The sequence below is a fragment of the Montipora foliosa genome, chromosome 9, assembly GCF_036669935.1.
Source record: "Montipora foliosa isolate CH-2021 chromosome 9, ASM3666993v2, whole genome shotgun sequence".
NCBI lineage: Eukaryota > Metazoa > Cnidaria > Anthozoa > Scleractinia > Acroporidae > Montipora > Montipora foliosa.
This window is the reverse complement of record NC_090877.1, coordinates 45,783,576-45,801,075: the sequence shown is the minus strand read 5'-3', so window position 1 is coordinate 45,801,075 and position 17,500 is coordinate 45,783,576. Positions and strand designations below refer to the sequence as shown.

Below are 17,500 nucleotides of genomic sequence, written 5' to 3'. Positions count from 1 at the left end.
GTGTTTATACGATAATTACGATGCCGTTGGAAACCCGGTGCCTTTAAGCTATTCATTTATCAACATTCGGAAGGGTTTCAGACTTACGCTCGCCTTTCAGTCAGGGGCTGGGGCAATAATAGTATTGTGTAATTTTCGTTAACCTACTTCAACTGTTTGCTGTAGATCAATGTTCGTCTTTCAGACACGGGCTGGGGCGGCAATTTTAGCCAAGTAGTTCCTATATCATTTTGATTTGGTTATTTCAGCTTGATTCCGACAAAAGCCGGCATGTGCCGTTTTTGTCTCATAGTGCTATTATTAGGGTTTATTCTATTATTCCGATGTTATAGCGTGACCAGGGTCCGTTTGCCTGTCCGACTTGGGCCAGGGCAACAAGTTTTAACTAGTGACAACTAGCCTTTGGCCGTAAGGGCTTCAGGGACATGTCAGAGAATGGCCTGGTGTTCCTGATGCCTGACTAGTGTGTATCCATCATCTATAGATTTGGTCTTTTTCTGCTGCACGTATGTTCATAGTGTGTGCGTGCTTGCGGCTTGGGTTGGGCCTCGCCACAGGATGTGGCTTGTGGCTGTTTTTCGCCCCAACTTAATTCACTGAATCAAATAGAGGGATGTTTAATTCACTAATTTGACACATGTCACGTTTGAATGGTTTGAAATAAACGCCACATCAGTGGCCAATTTAATCCAAATAAAGGTGTCCGTGATTCAGTGACTTCTAGCCGCATGCACGACCGCAATTACACTCCTTTTTATTTTAGTCTTTAGTGCGCTAGGTTTATATTATTTTTAGGCGCCGCTCTCGGCATAAATGATATTGTTATCACATTTGCTACAGTGAGCAAAAACATATTTTTTTTTGATCACAGGGCTACCCGAGCAAATAGTCAAATTTCCTATCGTAAACAAGCATGAAAACCTGGTTCTTTGACTCCATTTGGTATGCAGAGCAATTATGTGAAAAAGTCGTATTTTGGTTACATTTAATATCCCGAGCAAATTTCTACAAAAATACATCCTTGAACACATTTGCTTTCCTGAGCAAAACCCTGCAATACTACGCGTTTGGCCACATTTGCTATTCTGAGCAATCTCTGCAAAAATTCATATTTGAACACATTTGCTGCTCCGAGCAAACGGGTACAAAAACTAATATTTGCTCGCTTTTACTCACCTTGTAAAAAGGTGCAATGATGAAAGTTTGACTCAAATTTACAACTTCAGGAAAAGTACTTGCAAGATTTTAGTTTTAACATCATGTTTACTACCCCTCCAAATGTCACAAAAAATACCATGTTATCCGTACTTTTACTCACAACAGCAAATTTAAAACAAATGTGGCATTTACGAGCGTTGCCATGGGTGGAAAAACTGTGGCAAATGTGATCTTTGCTTTTCAGCAAATCTAAGCAAACGTGCACAAACGTAGCATTTGCCATGCATTTGCTTCACATTTGCTATATGTGAAAATCCGTTTTTTCGTCCAGTACTGTGATGATCTTCCTTCATTTGTTGTTCCTTCCGCAGTTCAAATATATAACATTTCATATATTCTCAAAATCATTTCATCGATCTCTTTCGGGATACAACTTGACCTCCCAACTGAAGGTCATGACCTCTTAAGTGTAAAATGCACATTGTAGCGTGCCCTTGGATAAATAAATTGCACTTTCGGAAAGACTATAAACCCTTTATTAAACCTACATATTACGCAAAGACAACTTGAATCTCCTGGAAAACAAAACTCAGCTCAGTTGACAGTTATGGAAAAAAACACTGTCAAGTTATTGGACTAAGAGACGTACGCAATGCGTGCCTGTGTGCCTTTTTCTTAAAATATCCCGTATCTCGTCAATTCTCCCCCCTCCTCCCTCAAATATCCCGTACCCCTATAATTTATTTATTTATATACCTTATTTATACAAAAATTCCAGTTCAGCATAGCTGGTTTAAATGGAGATCTGTACAAAATGATATAAATAAGTAATAAAATATATAAATGAAAGCAGAAAATCATTCGAAGAGTTCATGAAGGTGAAAAATTAACTAAGATGATTTAGATGTTTCTTGATTCTCTTTAGTTACCTAAATATCCCGTATCCTGATAACCCCCAATAGGGCTTCGTTGTTTGCATTCACAAATTTCGTAACATTAATAATAAGAGTTTTTACAACAAACAACTTCAAATTGAATTACAGATTTATCTTTCTGGTAATCTCTCGCCATTTTCCGAAGCTTACCCTTAGCTGAAGTTCACTGTAACTGGACAATTTGTGTTAACTGTTTTTGCGCAATCCACGGATACGCCCTTATAGGCGTCTTGTTAATGTTAGATCAGAACCAGAAGCAGTTGCAAGCAAGCTTGAAAAAATACATCCAGGCCTTGAATGCGGATACGATCCCATTACCGTAATTTTGTGCTAGACTTTCTCTGCCACCTGAAATATCCTCAACCAGCTAGGATCTGGTCAGTTGCAAGTTCAAGATACATAACAGGTGAATGCTGAAATGATTTCAAGAATACTTGCGTGTTATTGAATTACGGAATGTACGTGAAGTGAAAGTTGGAAAAATATTTCTGTATGTCATTCCATTTAGCGGAGGTTGCATGAACCAGTGGTTAGGGCATCGGGTTTGCATGCGGCTTCCCCGGGTTCAAAACCCGTTCTAACCTCTGGTATGGATTTGTTTCCGGTTGTTCCAGGTTCAACTCTACCACGCGTTGTAAATAGTCTACTGATTGCCTCCTATGGGGATCCATCCCCGCCAAAATTCAAAATTGTTGTTCTTAAGTCCAATCCTTTAATTCAAGCATTCTCTCTTGCAATTTAAACTCGCAGTTGTTAAATTCAGACAAGTAATGACTTATTGAATGTTTGAATTGCCAAATTGAAAAAACAAAAGAACAAAGAAAACATAACGAAACCTAATCACCAACGCTTAATCAGAATAACATTGAATTGGTTCTTTTGTCTTCTACCACTTTGGTCCGGTACCTGAAGGTCTACTTAAGGTTTGGGCTTAAAAACAACAAGTTTGAATTTTGGCGGGGATGGATACCTATAGCCTCCTGCCAGTTGGATGTTAATCATGTTTCTGTTAAGTTTGAATTGTTTCTTTTAGGTTATTAAGAATGGTGTGCCTGTGAACAGCTTGATGGCCAAGTGCACTTCCACAATAAACAAAGCATTTACTTTTTTTTTTACATATCACTATATCGCTATACTCTCAAAGGGAAAAAAAAACATGGGAAAATTGAAATTATTGCAACCATTGCAGATGCGGGTAATGCAAAAAGTCTATTTGGATCTTACTTCAATTTTCTCTTTTCCCACAGAATATCAGACAGAAGAAATAACCTCTATTCTCATCAAAATGTCTTGGATTTTGCTGACGCTACTTTTCATGTCACTTCCGTATAAGAGTTTTGCAGCGGGGGATAACAATACTCGTGGCCCGTCTTGCAATGACAACGTAAGCGAATAATTATACCAACTAAACCATTTTGAATGACATAAAAACAAACATTATGACATGATCATAATGACATTTTATCTCAAGGCTTGTCATAGCTGAATTAAATGCCATTTTAAGTTTCTCAGCTGGAGTATGGGGCGCGGACATTCTCTGACAACTAGCCAATAAAAAAGGAATAGTTCGGATAACAGCAAGACCATTTAAGGCAAGTTCAGTATATCGTGCGTTCCTTCTCGCCTTCGTTCTCAACGTGTTAAAATCCTGAAACTGTTTCCCAGTGTACTACAAGAATTTTTTTTGGCGACGTCACGCAGCCTTGCTAGGCTCCACTTTCTCTAGATCGCGAACTCAAAGAGTTGGTCTTTTTTTATAAATGCCTTTACTGTAGTACTGATTTAGATATCCTGAACTACGTATCTTTTGTTTGTTACGGTCATACAAGACAAAGTACTAAACGTCCTTTAATCTACGCACTCCTCTTTGCAAAACATCTACTTCACGGGCCGTACTTTAAAAGAATAGTTAATTTAAAAGGGTACCTCCACTAATTAAAAACAAGAAGACAACTTTAAACCACAGAACATAATGTGTACAATCCAAATTGTTCAATTTTTTTCCAATTAAGGCTTTTGTACCCGAAAAAAATGAATTTCAAATACGCTTGCTTTAGCATTCAAATTTCCCGGGTGGGGTCATCTGGAATAATTGTGACGTGTCGTGGTTGCTCTATTGTTTCAGAACAAACGTTCGTTGTGTCAGAACAATAGGGCAACCACGCATGTCACAATTATACAAGATGGCGGCGCCCGGGAAATTTGAAAGCCAAAGCAAGCGTTTTTGAAATTCATTTCATTCAGATACAAACGCTTTCATTGGAAAAAGTTTGAAAAATTTTAATTGTAAACATTATGTTCTGTGGTTTAAAGTTATTTTTCTGTTTTAATGGAGGTTTCGAAAAAATTCAATGAAATCAATTACCCCTGCACGTGCACGCGAGTCCCTACGTTCCCATGCCACTCTTGACTTTTTTCAAACGAATGTTTGGGTATTTATTTCATTTTAATTTAGGTCTTATTCTAGGAGTGGTGCTTCGCATGGGACGTTAGTCCCATTGCACCTCTCCCTTTTGGGTTTTGCTTCTTTCTTTCTTTTTTCCTTTTATTTATTTGCTTTTCGTCGTTTTCTGTGTATATTATATATTATAAGAGGAGTACCCAATAAAGCTAACAAAAAAAAAAACTCCCAACTGCTAACGTTTGAATTTTTTAAAAATGTTTATCACCGCTGTTTGTATTTTATTCTTAAATGGAAAGGTTTCTTGAGCTGTAACATCAAGCTAATGTGCTTACAATTTTAAGAGTAATCAATCAACAGATAGATAAAGATATCAGTAAGTTTTGTTTGCTTTCCGATCCAGCAAGTCTCGTCGATTTGCCGTTGTGGTATTCCCGGTATGCATGGCAAGCCTGGATCCCCAGGATTCCCAGGCCGCGATGGACGGGACGGCCGTGACGGGTTAAAGGGACAAACTGGAGCAGCTGGTGTCCAGGGTCCTCCCGGTCAAAAAGGAGAGCGAGGAGAGACTGAGGGAAGTGGAGCTTCAGGTGTGATGCTCTTCAAGAACTGGAAGGAGTGCGCCTGGAATAACATTAACGATGGCAGAGATAATGGCCTGATTAAGGTGAGCAACAGATTATCTTTTTGGCAACAGAGAAGACATGTTTATATCGTTGGTAAACAGTCGCTGAAGAAAGCGAAACACATGTGTGATCTACTTTTATGGCCTCTCATACATTTAATATAAGTCGATTTTTATTACACAGGATTGCGTGTTCACCAAGAACTTCTCTGATACAGCTCTTCATGTGGCCTGGACTGGTGGTTTTCGAGTTACAAGCTGCACGAATTGCTGTAAACGCTGGTACTTTACTTTCAACGGTGCTGAATGTTCGGCTCCCCTCCCTATTGATGGTGTTGTGTACTTAGGCTGGGTAAAATCTCAAGATCCTTTTCGCGTCCGCCATATTGAAGGGCACTGCAACAACATTCACAAGGGAAAGGTGCGAGTGGGATTCTGGGTCGGCAATTGTGCTGGATATGGAAATGCTGATGCCCTCACAGGTTGGAATTCAGTGTCCCGGATCTTTGTAGAGGAAGTTCCTAAACCTCAAGCTTAGATAACAAAATGTAATCTTCAGTGGGGAAAAAGCTCTTTAAAGAGACATAAATCTTTTAAATGTACAATTACGTATACATAATTTGGATAATGGCTTCTTTTGATTGTAATAAACATCCTGCTGATTGGGAATAAAAGTTTCTACGCGACCAATACCTGCCTCTGAGTACAATGCTTATTACCTTGTCAGTCCTCTATATGTTTTTCTACATTCTTTTTCACCATGTGTTTTCAAGAGAGAATGGGACTTTTCCCACTCTTTTCAATGTCAAACTTTTCGAATTCGTCAGTAAACGTGATACCTACCACAGCGGCCATTTTTTCAGATCATGCAGAACAGCAAAGTCGTCAAGTCTGTTATTTCACAACATCATTACAACTGACCAACCAGGTGTCTTTCTTTAAAAAAAAAAAAGAAAAGAGGTATTAAAAGCAAGGTAAACACAACAACTAGTTGTGGGCAACACATCCCGCATGCGCACAACCATTTCACCCAGTTAATTGGCAACCACGGACATGCGTGATGTGCTGGCTACACCGATTGGTGTTATGGTGTTTTCACCTTGCTTTTAATGCTTTACTTCTTAACACATCCGCTCATTATAACCACACGCTAAAAGTACATTGAAAAAATATTATTGGAAGAAAGATGGCTGGATGTTGCCCAAGTTATTTTTTTTGCGTGTTTATGGACCGAGACGAGGTCGAGGTCCATAAAAGTGCAAAAAAAGAACGAGGCCAATATCCAGCCATCTTGACCGAACAAGCTTGGTCAATAAAGGATTTATTACATGACTTAAAACACCAAAAAATGATCTTTGATCTTGCGGGACCAAGCGAGAAATCCCGAGCGGGCAAGATAGGTCCATCTTGCCCGCTCGGGTAGCCAATCATAGCGCGCGATTTGGTTCATCTTGCCCGCTCACGGAGCTAGTCATAGAATAAAATAGGACTCTTGCAGCTGCGTTTTGAACACGCTGCAGTTTAGTAAGAGCCCAGTAGGGTAATCCGTATAAAAGTGAATTACAATAGTCCAATCTGCTTGTGATGAAAGCCTGGATTAATTTCTCGGCAGATTCTATGCTTAGATATTTTCTGACGCGTCTCAGTAATATTGTGTAGATGAACGAAAAAAAAAGCACTCCTACATGTTTTGGTTATGTTGAAGTTCAGGTTGAAATGGCAGTCAAACCAGGCCCACAAGTTTCTAAGGGGTTCCGTGCTCGGAGAGATGATAGATTCGCCAGCGCCAGCGCTTTTAGTTTTCTGTAGCTGCGCCTTCGTCCCAATGAGCATAAACTCAGTCTTGGAATCATTAATCATAAGGTTATCATTGATCATTCAGTTGCGGATATCACAGAGGCACGCTTCCATTGCTGCAATGGCGGCGTCTTGATTGGAATCATCATTTGGATTGAAAGCCAGTATCATCGGCATAAATGCGCGCTGTTGGCAGGTGCTGGCTAATCACATCAAATAGCTCACTAATGTAAAGGGAGAACAGCATTGGGCCGAGACAGGAGCCCTGTGGCACACCAAACTTCAAATCAAAACTGTCTGACTTTTCACTGCCGATTACAAAATGCTGGGGTCTATTCGACAGATGAGATTTGAACCACGTTACTGCTTGATCTTTAGTTCCAAATTTGTATTCCAGGCGCCGCAGTAATATGTCATGGTCTACTGTATCGAAAGCAGCCCTTAAATCTAGGAACACTAATAATGTGAATTGTTGTTTGTTCATGTTTGACGAGTATGTCGTTGCGCATGCACAGTAAGGCAGTTTCCGTAATTTGATTTTTGCGGTAGGCTGATTGAAATTCTGGAAGCATCTGATTGGACGACAGGTGATCAAAGATTTGTAGTGCAGCTGCCTTTTCAGTGATCTTTGAAAGGAATGCGAGATTGCTGACGGGCCGGTAATTTTTCTTTATCAGATCCATGTTGACTTTTTTTAACTTTGGTCACACTAAACCCTCTTTCCAAATGTCCGGAAAGTGACCACTACTGAGCGAAAGTTTAACCATGTTGGAAATGGTCGGTAAAAGTTCGTTAATGCAGTCTTTAACAATCTTGGTAGGTATCGGGTCATTGTCGCAGGTCTTGTTTGGGGCATCCAGCACTGGCTTTTTGATACCCTCAGACGATATAGGCTGGAAGTTAGTGAAGGGTGTGTCAGCATACGAATGCTCGTTGGTGCTACTCCTGATCGGATGGTCAGACTGATTCAATGAGGAGTGCATTCTTTCCAGCGAATGACATCGATCTTTTGTATAAAGAATCTCCCAAAATCATTAGCAAGCAAAGTAGGGTCAGAGTTCTTGGGGTAATGTTCCTGTGACGACCCCCCTAGCAGTGCACTGGCCGTCTTGAAAAGCTTTCTCTGATCACAATTATTTTCATTAATAAGGTTGAAATAATAGTCATGCCTTGCTTGCTCAAACCCCTTATTTGTATGATTGCGTGCCTTAATGAAATTAACCCTGTCTGACTCTAGCCCCGTCTTTCGCCATAATCTTTCACACCGTCTACTCTTTTATTTGGTTATTGAACCAAGGAACCCGCGGACCAACCGTGATAGTCTTCTTTTGAAGTGGAGCATGTTAATCTAAAAGGCTAGTCATGGTAGAAACGAAACAGGAAACAAGGTCAGCAAGTGCATGGGATGGATCCGGGCATAGCTTCGATTCCCTGTGATCTACGAACTTAAAAGCGTCGGGACGTCCATATGAATATTCAGAAATTCAGCGGTCGTGGTGGAGAAGGGTTGTTGTGACAACAAGAAATCCTGGTAATATTTTTAATGTTCCGACGAACACCAGTCGAAACCGCTGTGTGATTGTTTACATTGACGTCTCGCGAGGAAACTATTGCCGGTATTCTCATGATCCCTGTGGGACACGGGGTTACGTTTAAATACTAAATCACCCATCAGTAGAGGATAAAATGTCGCACTTCATCCAGAATAATAACTGCACGGGCATTTGTGTCTTTTGTGTCTCCTGATACTCAAGTATCTGCGGAAAGTAGGATGATGTGGCAGGAAATAGTAAACCGATTGCCGTAGTTTTGGTTGTCAAGTGACCGAGCAGTAAGGATAAAAGGAGAGAATAAGACGGAGAGATCAAACGCACGTCCACACCTTATCATATATGCACATAACACTCTCTCCATTTGGTGAGCAAGTACGTTTCTCGAAATTTAACTAGGCCGGACGTCCCCTAATTTTTGGGATACAAATAAATTTAAATGAAAAATATTCATTCCCTTATTTCATCTTCTTACACCCCACTGCCAACTGCTAGTTGCAGAAGCCGTTTCTACCCGGACTCCAAAATGACAGAAACAGAGTTGAAGTGACAGGAAGCCATGCAACGTATATCTTGATTAAATTTAATTCTATCGGAGGCTATCGATCAACGGGATTTACAGCGTCTACTATTCCTTGAACTTGCTGAAGTTACCTTTAAAATGCTACATATCGCCACCACCTACGTACATTTGGCCAAAACGTTTTCCTTCATTAATTTGTCAGTATTATGTCACTTCTGACATATTGTGAGCACTGAATGATCTTTGATGGTTTGAAAACATTAAGAGAGCTCATTTGAGAACAGCGGGAGATTTTATGGACCAGCAAGAAAAACAGCAACTCAAAAAAGAGGGGTATACCAGTCGTTAATTCGGAAAATATATACCAACAAGCGTTGCTTCCATGGTATTGATTTTTCTGTTATTGAACATCATGAGGCATTCACGAGTTGTCAAAGAGAAACGAGTTGCATGCAAAAGGTTCAGTGATGGATCAACTGGAGAAACGCAGCCCTTCCATAATTTTTGTTTTTTTTTTTGGATGGGGGGGGGGAGGGGGTAATACTTAAAATGGTTTGCAACCAATCTCTAGATAACAATGCTGCAATGTAGAAATGTTGGTGGACGAACAAAAGAAGCTAATGATGAGAGATCTTTTGTTTTCGTCCACCAACATGGTGGCAATGACGTAACGTGAAACCACCTATTGAATACTATTACCCGTTACTGTAATAGTCAAAGGTGGATAGTATTCCCGGGAGTCATGGACAAGTGCTCCCCAGCGGTCTCTGTCAGCCATGGTCACTGCTATATCCTTCGTCTCCGTCAACCCTGTCTCTAATTTCGGTCTCCCTGTGCTCTTGTGTCCATGTGTGGGCTCAAAAACTACAAGGGCTTTAAGGATAACGTTGATCTTGACCAGCTAGCCTCATTCTCCTCTAGATCTGTGCAACTTTGGAGATGACCTTTGGAAGGCTGCCATAGAACTCTGAGTTCCTCGTCCTCAAAGCGTACTGGTTGATATTTATGTACAGCCATCCGAAGCATTCTCGTGTAACAACCATCACCATTTTTGTCTGTTGTTTAGCCAGTGTCCAATTCTCAGACCCATACATATAATGGTACAGATTCAACCCTGTCTGTAAAAAGACGCATCTTTAGGTCTTCAAGGAGGTTTGACTTACACACTGTTACCAGGTTGTGACATGCCGACCAGGTATTTCTTTTCCTATCCAAAACATCATTCACGGTGTTTTTTATCTTTCCTCCCAGATAAACAAATTCCTCAACTAACTCTATCGGTTCACGACTAGTGCTGGTAACTGTCTCTGGTATATCAATGTTCTCTACCAGGTACTTTAAATTTGTCTTACTCTCATTCACCGCTACCTCCTCTCAACCTCTTTTAACTCCTCTGCTGCCTTCACGGTGTCTGTCACTAGGGCAATATCATCAGCAAACTCTGCATCTGACTGTAAATCCTGAGTCAAGGTGCTTTTCCATCACCAGACGCATACAGTAGTCCACCACAATGACGAAAAGGTAGAATATGCAAAGGTATCGCCTTGGAGTACTCCTGCAAAAGATCTCGAAAAAATCTGTCTTTCCATCTGCAGTGAGGACGTGAACTCTGGTGTTCGTGTAGAGTAGAGAGACGAGGTCCACAATCTTCTGAGGAATTCCATACTCTCCATAGGCCTGTAGAATCTTCATGAGGCACTTTCTGTCCACAGAAACAAAGGCCTTCCTGAAATCAATAAAGACCATGACAGCAGGAAGGTTCTGGCTCTCTCTAAGATCTTCCTTAGCATTAGTACTTTCTCAATCTCAGGTTGAACGCCAATGAGAATCTTCCTGTTCAGGGTTTTAGTAACCAGCAATGTTAGACAGATTGCTCTGTAGTTGTTGGTGTCAGGGAGATCTTCTTTTTTTCGGGTCTGAAATAATTTCGGATTATTTCAAGTAGTTAGGAATGAAACGTGTGTGTCAACATTCCAGTAGTAACATTGGCATGAACGGTGTGGATGTTTGTGCCTTGGAGATAAAATTGAAAGTTAAAATTATCGACAGCTGTTCCTCCAAGTACCCTTAATATGGTAATTTCACCTCGATGTCATGCTTGCCCGGCCCGGGTTGGTCGAAGCATGGTTGGCGCTAACCAGGGTTAAATACCATGGAAACCTATAGGTTTTGATACCTCGTATCCAACAGATAGCACTAACCAGGCTTCGAGCAATCTTCCCCAGGACGACAAGCGCAAAGGGATATTCCACTGAAAATGTAAAACGCACTTGCAGGGCAAGTAGAGCCATTGTTTTTGCTCATTAACATTATTGTTTCGCTGTGTTCTCGTAGTCGTCGTTCTTTGCTTATTTGAGCTTTCTATCATTATTTCTATGTTACCGATATTTCGAGAACTCTTTACTGTTGAAAGGTAATTTTGGAAAACGAAAGACACCTCAACAATTTTGTTTTGTTCTCTTTTCTATTTGGTACTCTCGGGTCGACTTTTACAGATAGCTTCTCGTTCAATTAACTACCTTTCCTTTAGGTATACAGCTCTTTTTATATCTTCTAAGGTTGGCCTGTCAACAATGTGTCAATCACATGCTAAATGTCACCTGCCAAGCGAAATGCAACTGCGTAGCGTTATTATTTTTACAAGTCTTTGTTAGAGCCAGCTCCTATTCAGAAAATGTTCACTTTTAGAAAGGTTTCTTCTGAGTTGGCCTGGTATACCACAAAATAGAGTTGTATATTAAATAATACGGAATATATGTTGCAATACTTAAAGGCTACTTTTACACTCAGATTAGCTAAAAGGCTGTGACATAACAACCAATGAACAAAGTAGCAGTAAAAAGAAAGAGAGACGGGCTTAAAGCACCGCCCAATATATAACAAGTTACGCGGACTAGTGGCAAAAGGAATTTAAAATTTGTACAAGTGCAGCTGTAAAGTTTCGGTAGGTAATAACTATATAGTGTCAAGAAAAAGTAAATTAAACCTGTGTAAAAGTCTTTTCTGTCATACCAGTTAAAACATTCTTAATGAAAAAAGTAGTGGCTTGGCGTACCAAACACCTTTCTCCAAACTAGTGACTACAAAGCGGTACTCAGTATAATTACATAAACTATGTGCAGTCATAAAAATGGATGGAAGGCCTGGATGACCTGGGTTACCAGGCCGTGAAGGAAGAGATGGCCGTGAATTCGAAGGGGCCAAGGAGACCAAGGACAACCTGGTAAGCCTGAACCCCAGGGATATCCTGGGGCAACCCGTTCTTGCCTTTTGAATGCGCGCCCTAGCCCTAACCCTAACCCTAACCCTAACCCTAACCTCGCCCACAAACTACATTAAACACTACAAAAGTTTTTTTTCCAAACTTCACGACAAAGCTAAACATTTTAAAATCAAAGCTTAGCCCTAAATTAGTAATCTAGCTTAGGATTAATTACTCTTCAGCAGCGATATTCTACGATAGCTTTATTTTTTGGAGAAAGGCGGTGTCTTGATCTTCAGTGGTAAAGTGGAAAGAAACGGTTCCCATAGAGTTCAAATCCAATCCACGGATATGATATATTTATTTCCTTATCTTCTCTGCTACCAAAAGTCCTGAGACATAATAGCGGATTCAAATCAAATTAGCAATTTAGGATAATCGTGAATTCATGGGTGAAAATGCCTGAGGTAATGGATCCTGGATGGCGCGAAGAGACAACGTGGCGTCAAGGATCTTCCCGATCAAAAAGGAGAGAGAGGAGAGACTAGGGCAAGTACAGCTTCAAGTGTGATGGCTATTAAGAACTGGAAGGAGTGCGCCTTGAACGTATACACGATGGCAAAGATAATGGCCTGATTAAGGTGAGCAACAGATTGCCTTTTTGATGACAGAGACGACAGGTTCATATCATTGGTAAAAAGTCGCTCGAGAAAGTTTCAATGTGCAACACAAATGCAAATCGTTTCCAGAAAGAGGACATTTTTCGAGAAGTAAAAGGATGTGTTAATCAGCTGAAGGAGACTTTGATATCTTCAGTTCAAGTTCTGTTTGCCACAGAAGGAAAGGAAAACTATGCGAGGTAAAAAAAAAGAAACATTTTACAGCTGGTTTAAAATTTAAACGGATCAGTTTTACTAAAACTTACATTGTAATGTCTATTTTGTATCCTTATATTTATCTTTTCTGGGAGGTCTTTTTTCATTAAATTAGTGACATCAATAGAGCGAGTTTCGTAAAACCAAAACCAAAGTAATTACTTTGGCCAATCAAAAAGGACGGAGGCAATCCAGTAAACCAATCAAAACTCGACGTAATTACACGTAACCGATACAAAGCGCGGGAAAATATGCACGCGCAAGCCACGATTGCTTTTGGTTTCACTTCTGATTGGTTGAAAAAGTGGGGCGAGAACTTTAAACCAATCACTGAGTGAAGCAATGCAAATCCAAAGCAATTCGCTAATTGCTTTCGACGCTCAATTGAAAACTGCTCTAATGATAATGATAAAGAATGGAAAATATGTGAGCTGAGAATCGCGAACTTGTTCCACTAAGGTCGACAAGTATCTCGAAAGTGACCTCGGTCTCGTATTCTGGTTTTTGAAATACGATCAACTTTCGTCATTTCTCATTCTCAAAAACAATTTAAAATGAAAATTATCTATTGCAGCGAACTTTTGTTTCATCTTCTTACAGCTTTTCCGGGATTTACAGCGTCTATTTTTCCACCGAGCTTGGACTCTACAATGCCACATATCGCCCACTACCTACTTTTAATTTGCCAAAAAGAGGTTTTTTTTTTTGTAAACCATTCCAGCGGGAAACGCAATAGTTCATTTTGCACCACCTCTGGTATATCGTTGTCAAAAATATGTGCCTACAAAGCACAGTAGGCGTGAAGTTTGGTTATTTCCCTTTGTTTTTCGTAGTACATTTACTTCCGTGTCAAGAGTGTTAACTTGTTATGAATGTTTCTTGTCCGAAGTCCATCCTTGTTTCTTCATACTGATCTATTTTTATGCTATGAGGCTCACTGAACTCAACTGACTTTTATGAATTGTTGTTTGTAGGCGCTGGGACTTTGATCTCAGGGGCGTGAACTCGTTAAATACTCAAAGAATGTTTCTTGTCCAAAGTCCATTGGACTCAGTCATACTGATCTATTTTAATGCTAGGAAAGGCTGAACCCAAGTCACTCTTCTGAGTTGTTCGTGAGCGTCGGGTCGTCTACAACGATTTGTTTGATTGAGAAGGTACGAAAATTAAGGAAACGTACACTCACAGGTAGTCTCAGGTATGACGTTTTGTATCTCTTGTTTTTGAGTGTTCCTAAAGAGCTCTAACTCACCTCAGTTATAACATCGTCTTTTTCTCGAAACAGCCTTGCTTGTCGTTTCCTTTAGAAGCAAGGAATCGATAGTGTTTGCATAACGTAAGGGAAGTATCACGTGGATAATTCTCGTGGGCTACCGAAACTGCAATTTATCGTTTTCCTAATGCGAAGGATCATGATTTAACATGTAAGACTTATGACTAACCGACAAGGTTCTTGTGAGAGTCAGACACTTGATAAAATTAACCTAAAAATAAACGGTGCATGCGCGTTGCTGCCAGATTAAGAACTCTGCAAAGGTTTTCGATTACGTCAGACAGAAGTGGTGTCCGTGTCCCGCTGCTAGCGTGTAACACCTGATCAAACACAAGCACCGCGCGTGCTTTGATGTTCAGACAGCAAATCTACTCCAGTTCACATTCATTTTCACGGCAAGTTGTTCTTTAGGAGCTTTTACTCCTCGATCAATGATAACACCTAAAGTCAGCTGACTTCCTGTCGAAAAACATCGTATTATTTCATTGTTGGGAGAGATTGCGCAGTTTCTTCTTCCATAAGTCTTTCAATATATATAGCTTACTTGTAAGATTAAAAAAATAAACAAACATTTGAAAGCCTTTGATAGGCTAATTAAGGACGGCGCTTACTAATTCAAAGGTATTTTTGCCCCGATTTATGATTATGCAGGAAATGAAGATCTTAACAAGTGCCATTGAAATCCAAAAGGAAAATTGGGGGTAACCACGTATTTTTCCAAGATAATTTATGAATATATATTTGCAAAAAGCTTTAAAATACAAAGCAATGTATGGCGATCTTTCTCAAATTGAAGCTTAATTATCTCTCAAAAATGCATGGTTACCCCCAATTTTCTTTTTGGATAACAAGACTACTTACTAAGATCTACTTTTTCCGGATAGTTTTAAACCGCGCAAAAATATCCCTGTATTAGTGAGCATCACCGATAGGAAACCCGAGTATCTCGAGATGCTCAGAACGTATGCGCAATAACAGTGGTAGGCACCGTTCTTTACAGTATATGCCAGAAGAAATGTTTTGTTTTTTGGTATATTAACTTAAAGCTCTCTTCATAGCTGTATCATCTACAGGCTCAATATGAATTCAGATAATGACCACCTCTCAGATGGCTTGATAGCCCAACTGGTAGAGTACTGCTCTAGTATCGCACAGGTCGGGTTCGAATCCCATTCAAGTGCGAACTTTTCAGGCTTTAACTTCTTTCGCTGCGGTGATCGATATTTTACTAGAAATCTTCAAAGCTGGTCAGACGCTCAGATGAAAATGCAGCCTATGCATGCAGAAGCAACCTAAACCCTGTGATGATGCAACTGACCAGCTTGCAGCATATTTCAGTTAAAAGAGCAAGTGCAGCGCATTAACTCGGTCATGGGATCGAATCCCGTTCAAGGCCTGAACTTTTCGAGCTTACTTGCAACTGTTTAAGGTTTTCACTAGTTAACTGTCATGAACTTCCTTCATTTGTTGTTCCTTCCGCAGTTCAAATATATAACATTTCATATATTCTCATAATCAATTCATCGATCTCTTTCGGGATACAACTTGAACTCGCAACTGAAGGTCATGGCTTCTTAAGTGTAAAATGAACATTGCAGCTTGCCCTTGGATAAATAAATTGCACTTTCGGAAAGACTATAAACCCTTTATTAGAGCTACATGTTACGCAAAGACAACTTGAATCTCCTGGAAAACAAAACTCAGCTCAGTTCGCAGTTATGGAAAAAAACACTGTCAAGTTGTTAGCATCTGGGAACAAGAATGGAAAATATGTGAGCACTGAAAATAAAACTTGTTCCACTAAGGTGGACAAGTATCTCGAAAGTTAACTTGGTCTCGAATTCTGATGTTTGAAATACAATCAACTTTCGTCATTTCTTATTCTCAAAGAAAATTTAAAATGAAAATTATATCCATTGCCGCGAACTTTTTTTTCATCTTCTTACAGCTTTTCCGGGATTTACAGCGTCTATTTTTCCATGGAGCTTGGACTTCACAATGCCACATATCGCCCACTAACTACTTTTAATTTGCCATGAAAGGTTTTCTTTTTTGGTAAATCCATTCCAACAGGAAACACAATCGTTCATTTTGTACCACCTCTGATATATCGTTGTCAAACATATGTGCCTACAGAGCACAGTAGGCGTGAAGTTTGGTATTTCCCTTTGTTTTTCGTAGTACATTTACTTCCTTGTCAAGAGTGTTGACTTGTTATGAATGTTTCTTGTCCAAAGTCCATCCTTGTTTCTTCATACTGATCTATTTTTATGCTATGAGACTCAATGAACTCAACTGACTTTTATGAATTGTTGTTTGTAGGCGCTGGGACTTTGATCTCAGGGGAGTGAACTCGTTAAATGCTCAAAGAATGTTTCTTGTACAAAGTCCATTGGACACAGTCATACTGATCTATTTTAATGCTAGGAAAGGTTGAACCCAACTCACTCTTCTGAGTTGTTCGTGAGCGTCGGATCTTCTACAGTGATTTGTTTGATTGAGAAGGTACGAAAATTAAGGAAACGTACAATCACAGGTAGTTTCAGGTAGGACGTTTTGTATCTCTTGTTTTTGAGTGTTCCAGTAAGGAGCTCTAACTCACGTCAGTTATAACATCGTCTTTTTCTCGAAACAGCCTTGCTTGTCGTTTCCTTCAGAAGCAAGGAATCGATAGTGTTTGCATAACGTAAGGGAAGTATCACGTGGATAATTCTCGTGGGCTACCGAAACTTCAATTTATCGTTTTCCTAATGCGAAGGATCATGATTTAACATGTAAGACTTATGACTAACCAACAAGGCTCTTGTGAGAGTCAGACACTTGATAAAATTAACCTAAAAATAAACAGTGCATGCGCGTTCTGCCAGATTAAGAACTCTGCAAAGGTTTTCGATTACGTCAGACAGAAGTGGTGTCCGTGTCCCGCTGCTAGCGTGTAACACCTATTCAAACACAAGCACCGCGCGTGCTTTGATGTTCAGACAGCAAATCTACTCCAGTTCACATTCATTTTCACGGCAAGTTGTGCTTTAGGAGCTTTTACTCCTCGATCAATGATTACACCTGAAGTCAGCTGACTTCCTGTCGAAAAACATCGTATTATTTCATTGTTGGCGAGAGATTGCGCATTTTCTTCTTCCATGCGTCATTCAATATATATA

The 17,500-nt window shown here is 40.0% G+C and overlaps 1 protein-coding gene and 1 long non-coding RNA gene across 3 annotated transcripts in view; both read left to right on the top strand.

Annotated features, from left to right (window-relative positions):
• LOC137971147 (collagen triple helix repeat-containing protein 1-like) overlaps nt 1-5,809 on the top strand; it is a 17,546-nt gene extending 11,737 nt beyond the window's left edge. Inside the window, exons 2-5 of the mRNA XM_068817893.1 lie at nt 2,337-2,499; nt 3,341-3,477; nt 4,898-5,161; nt 5,304-5,809. Coding sequence (XP_068673994.1) covers nt 2,391-2,499; nt 3,341-3,477; nt 4,898-5,161; nt 5,304-5,657 — 864 coding nt within the window. The 5' untranslated portion in view covers nt 2,337-2,390 and the 3' untranslated portion in view covers nt 5,658-5,809. The remainder of the gene's footprint in view (nt 1-2,336; nt 2,500-3,340; nt 3,478-4,897; nt 5,162-5,303) is intronic.
• An 8,380-nt stretch (nt 5,810-14,189) lies between these two features.
• The window catches only part of LOC137971348 (uncharacterized), a 7,982-nt gene continuing 4,671 nt past the window's right edge, over nt 14,190-17,500 (top strand). Inside the window, exon 1 of one of the 2 annotated variants that reach the window (XR_011117000.1) lies at nt 14,190-14,264. This is a non-coding gene — a long non-coding RNA (uncharacterized lncRNA). Of the gene's footprint in view, nt 14,265-16,810; nt 16,886-17,500 lie in introns of those variants that run through there. The other variant, XR_011117001.1, reaches the window with a different exon arrangement.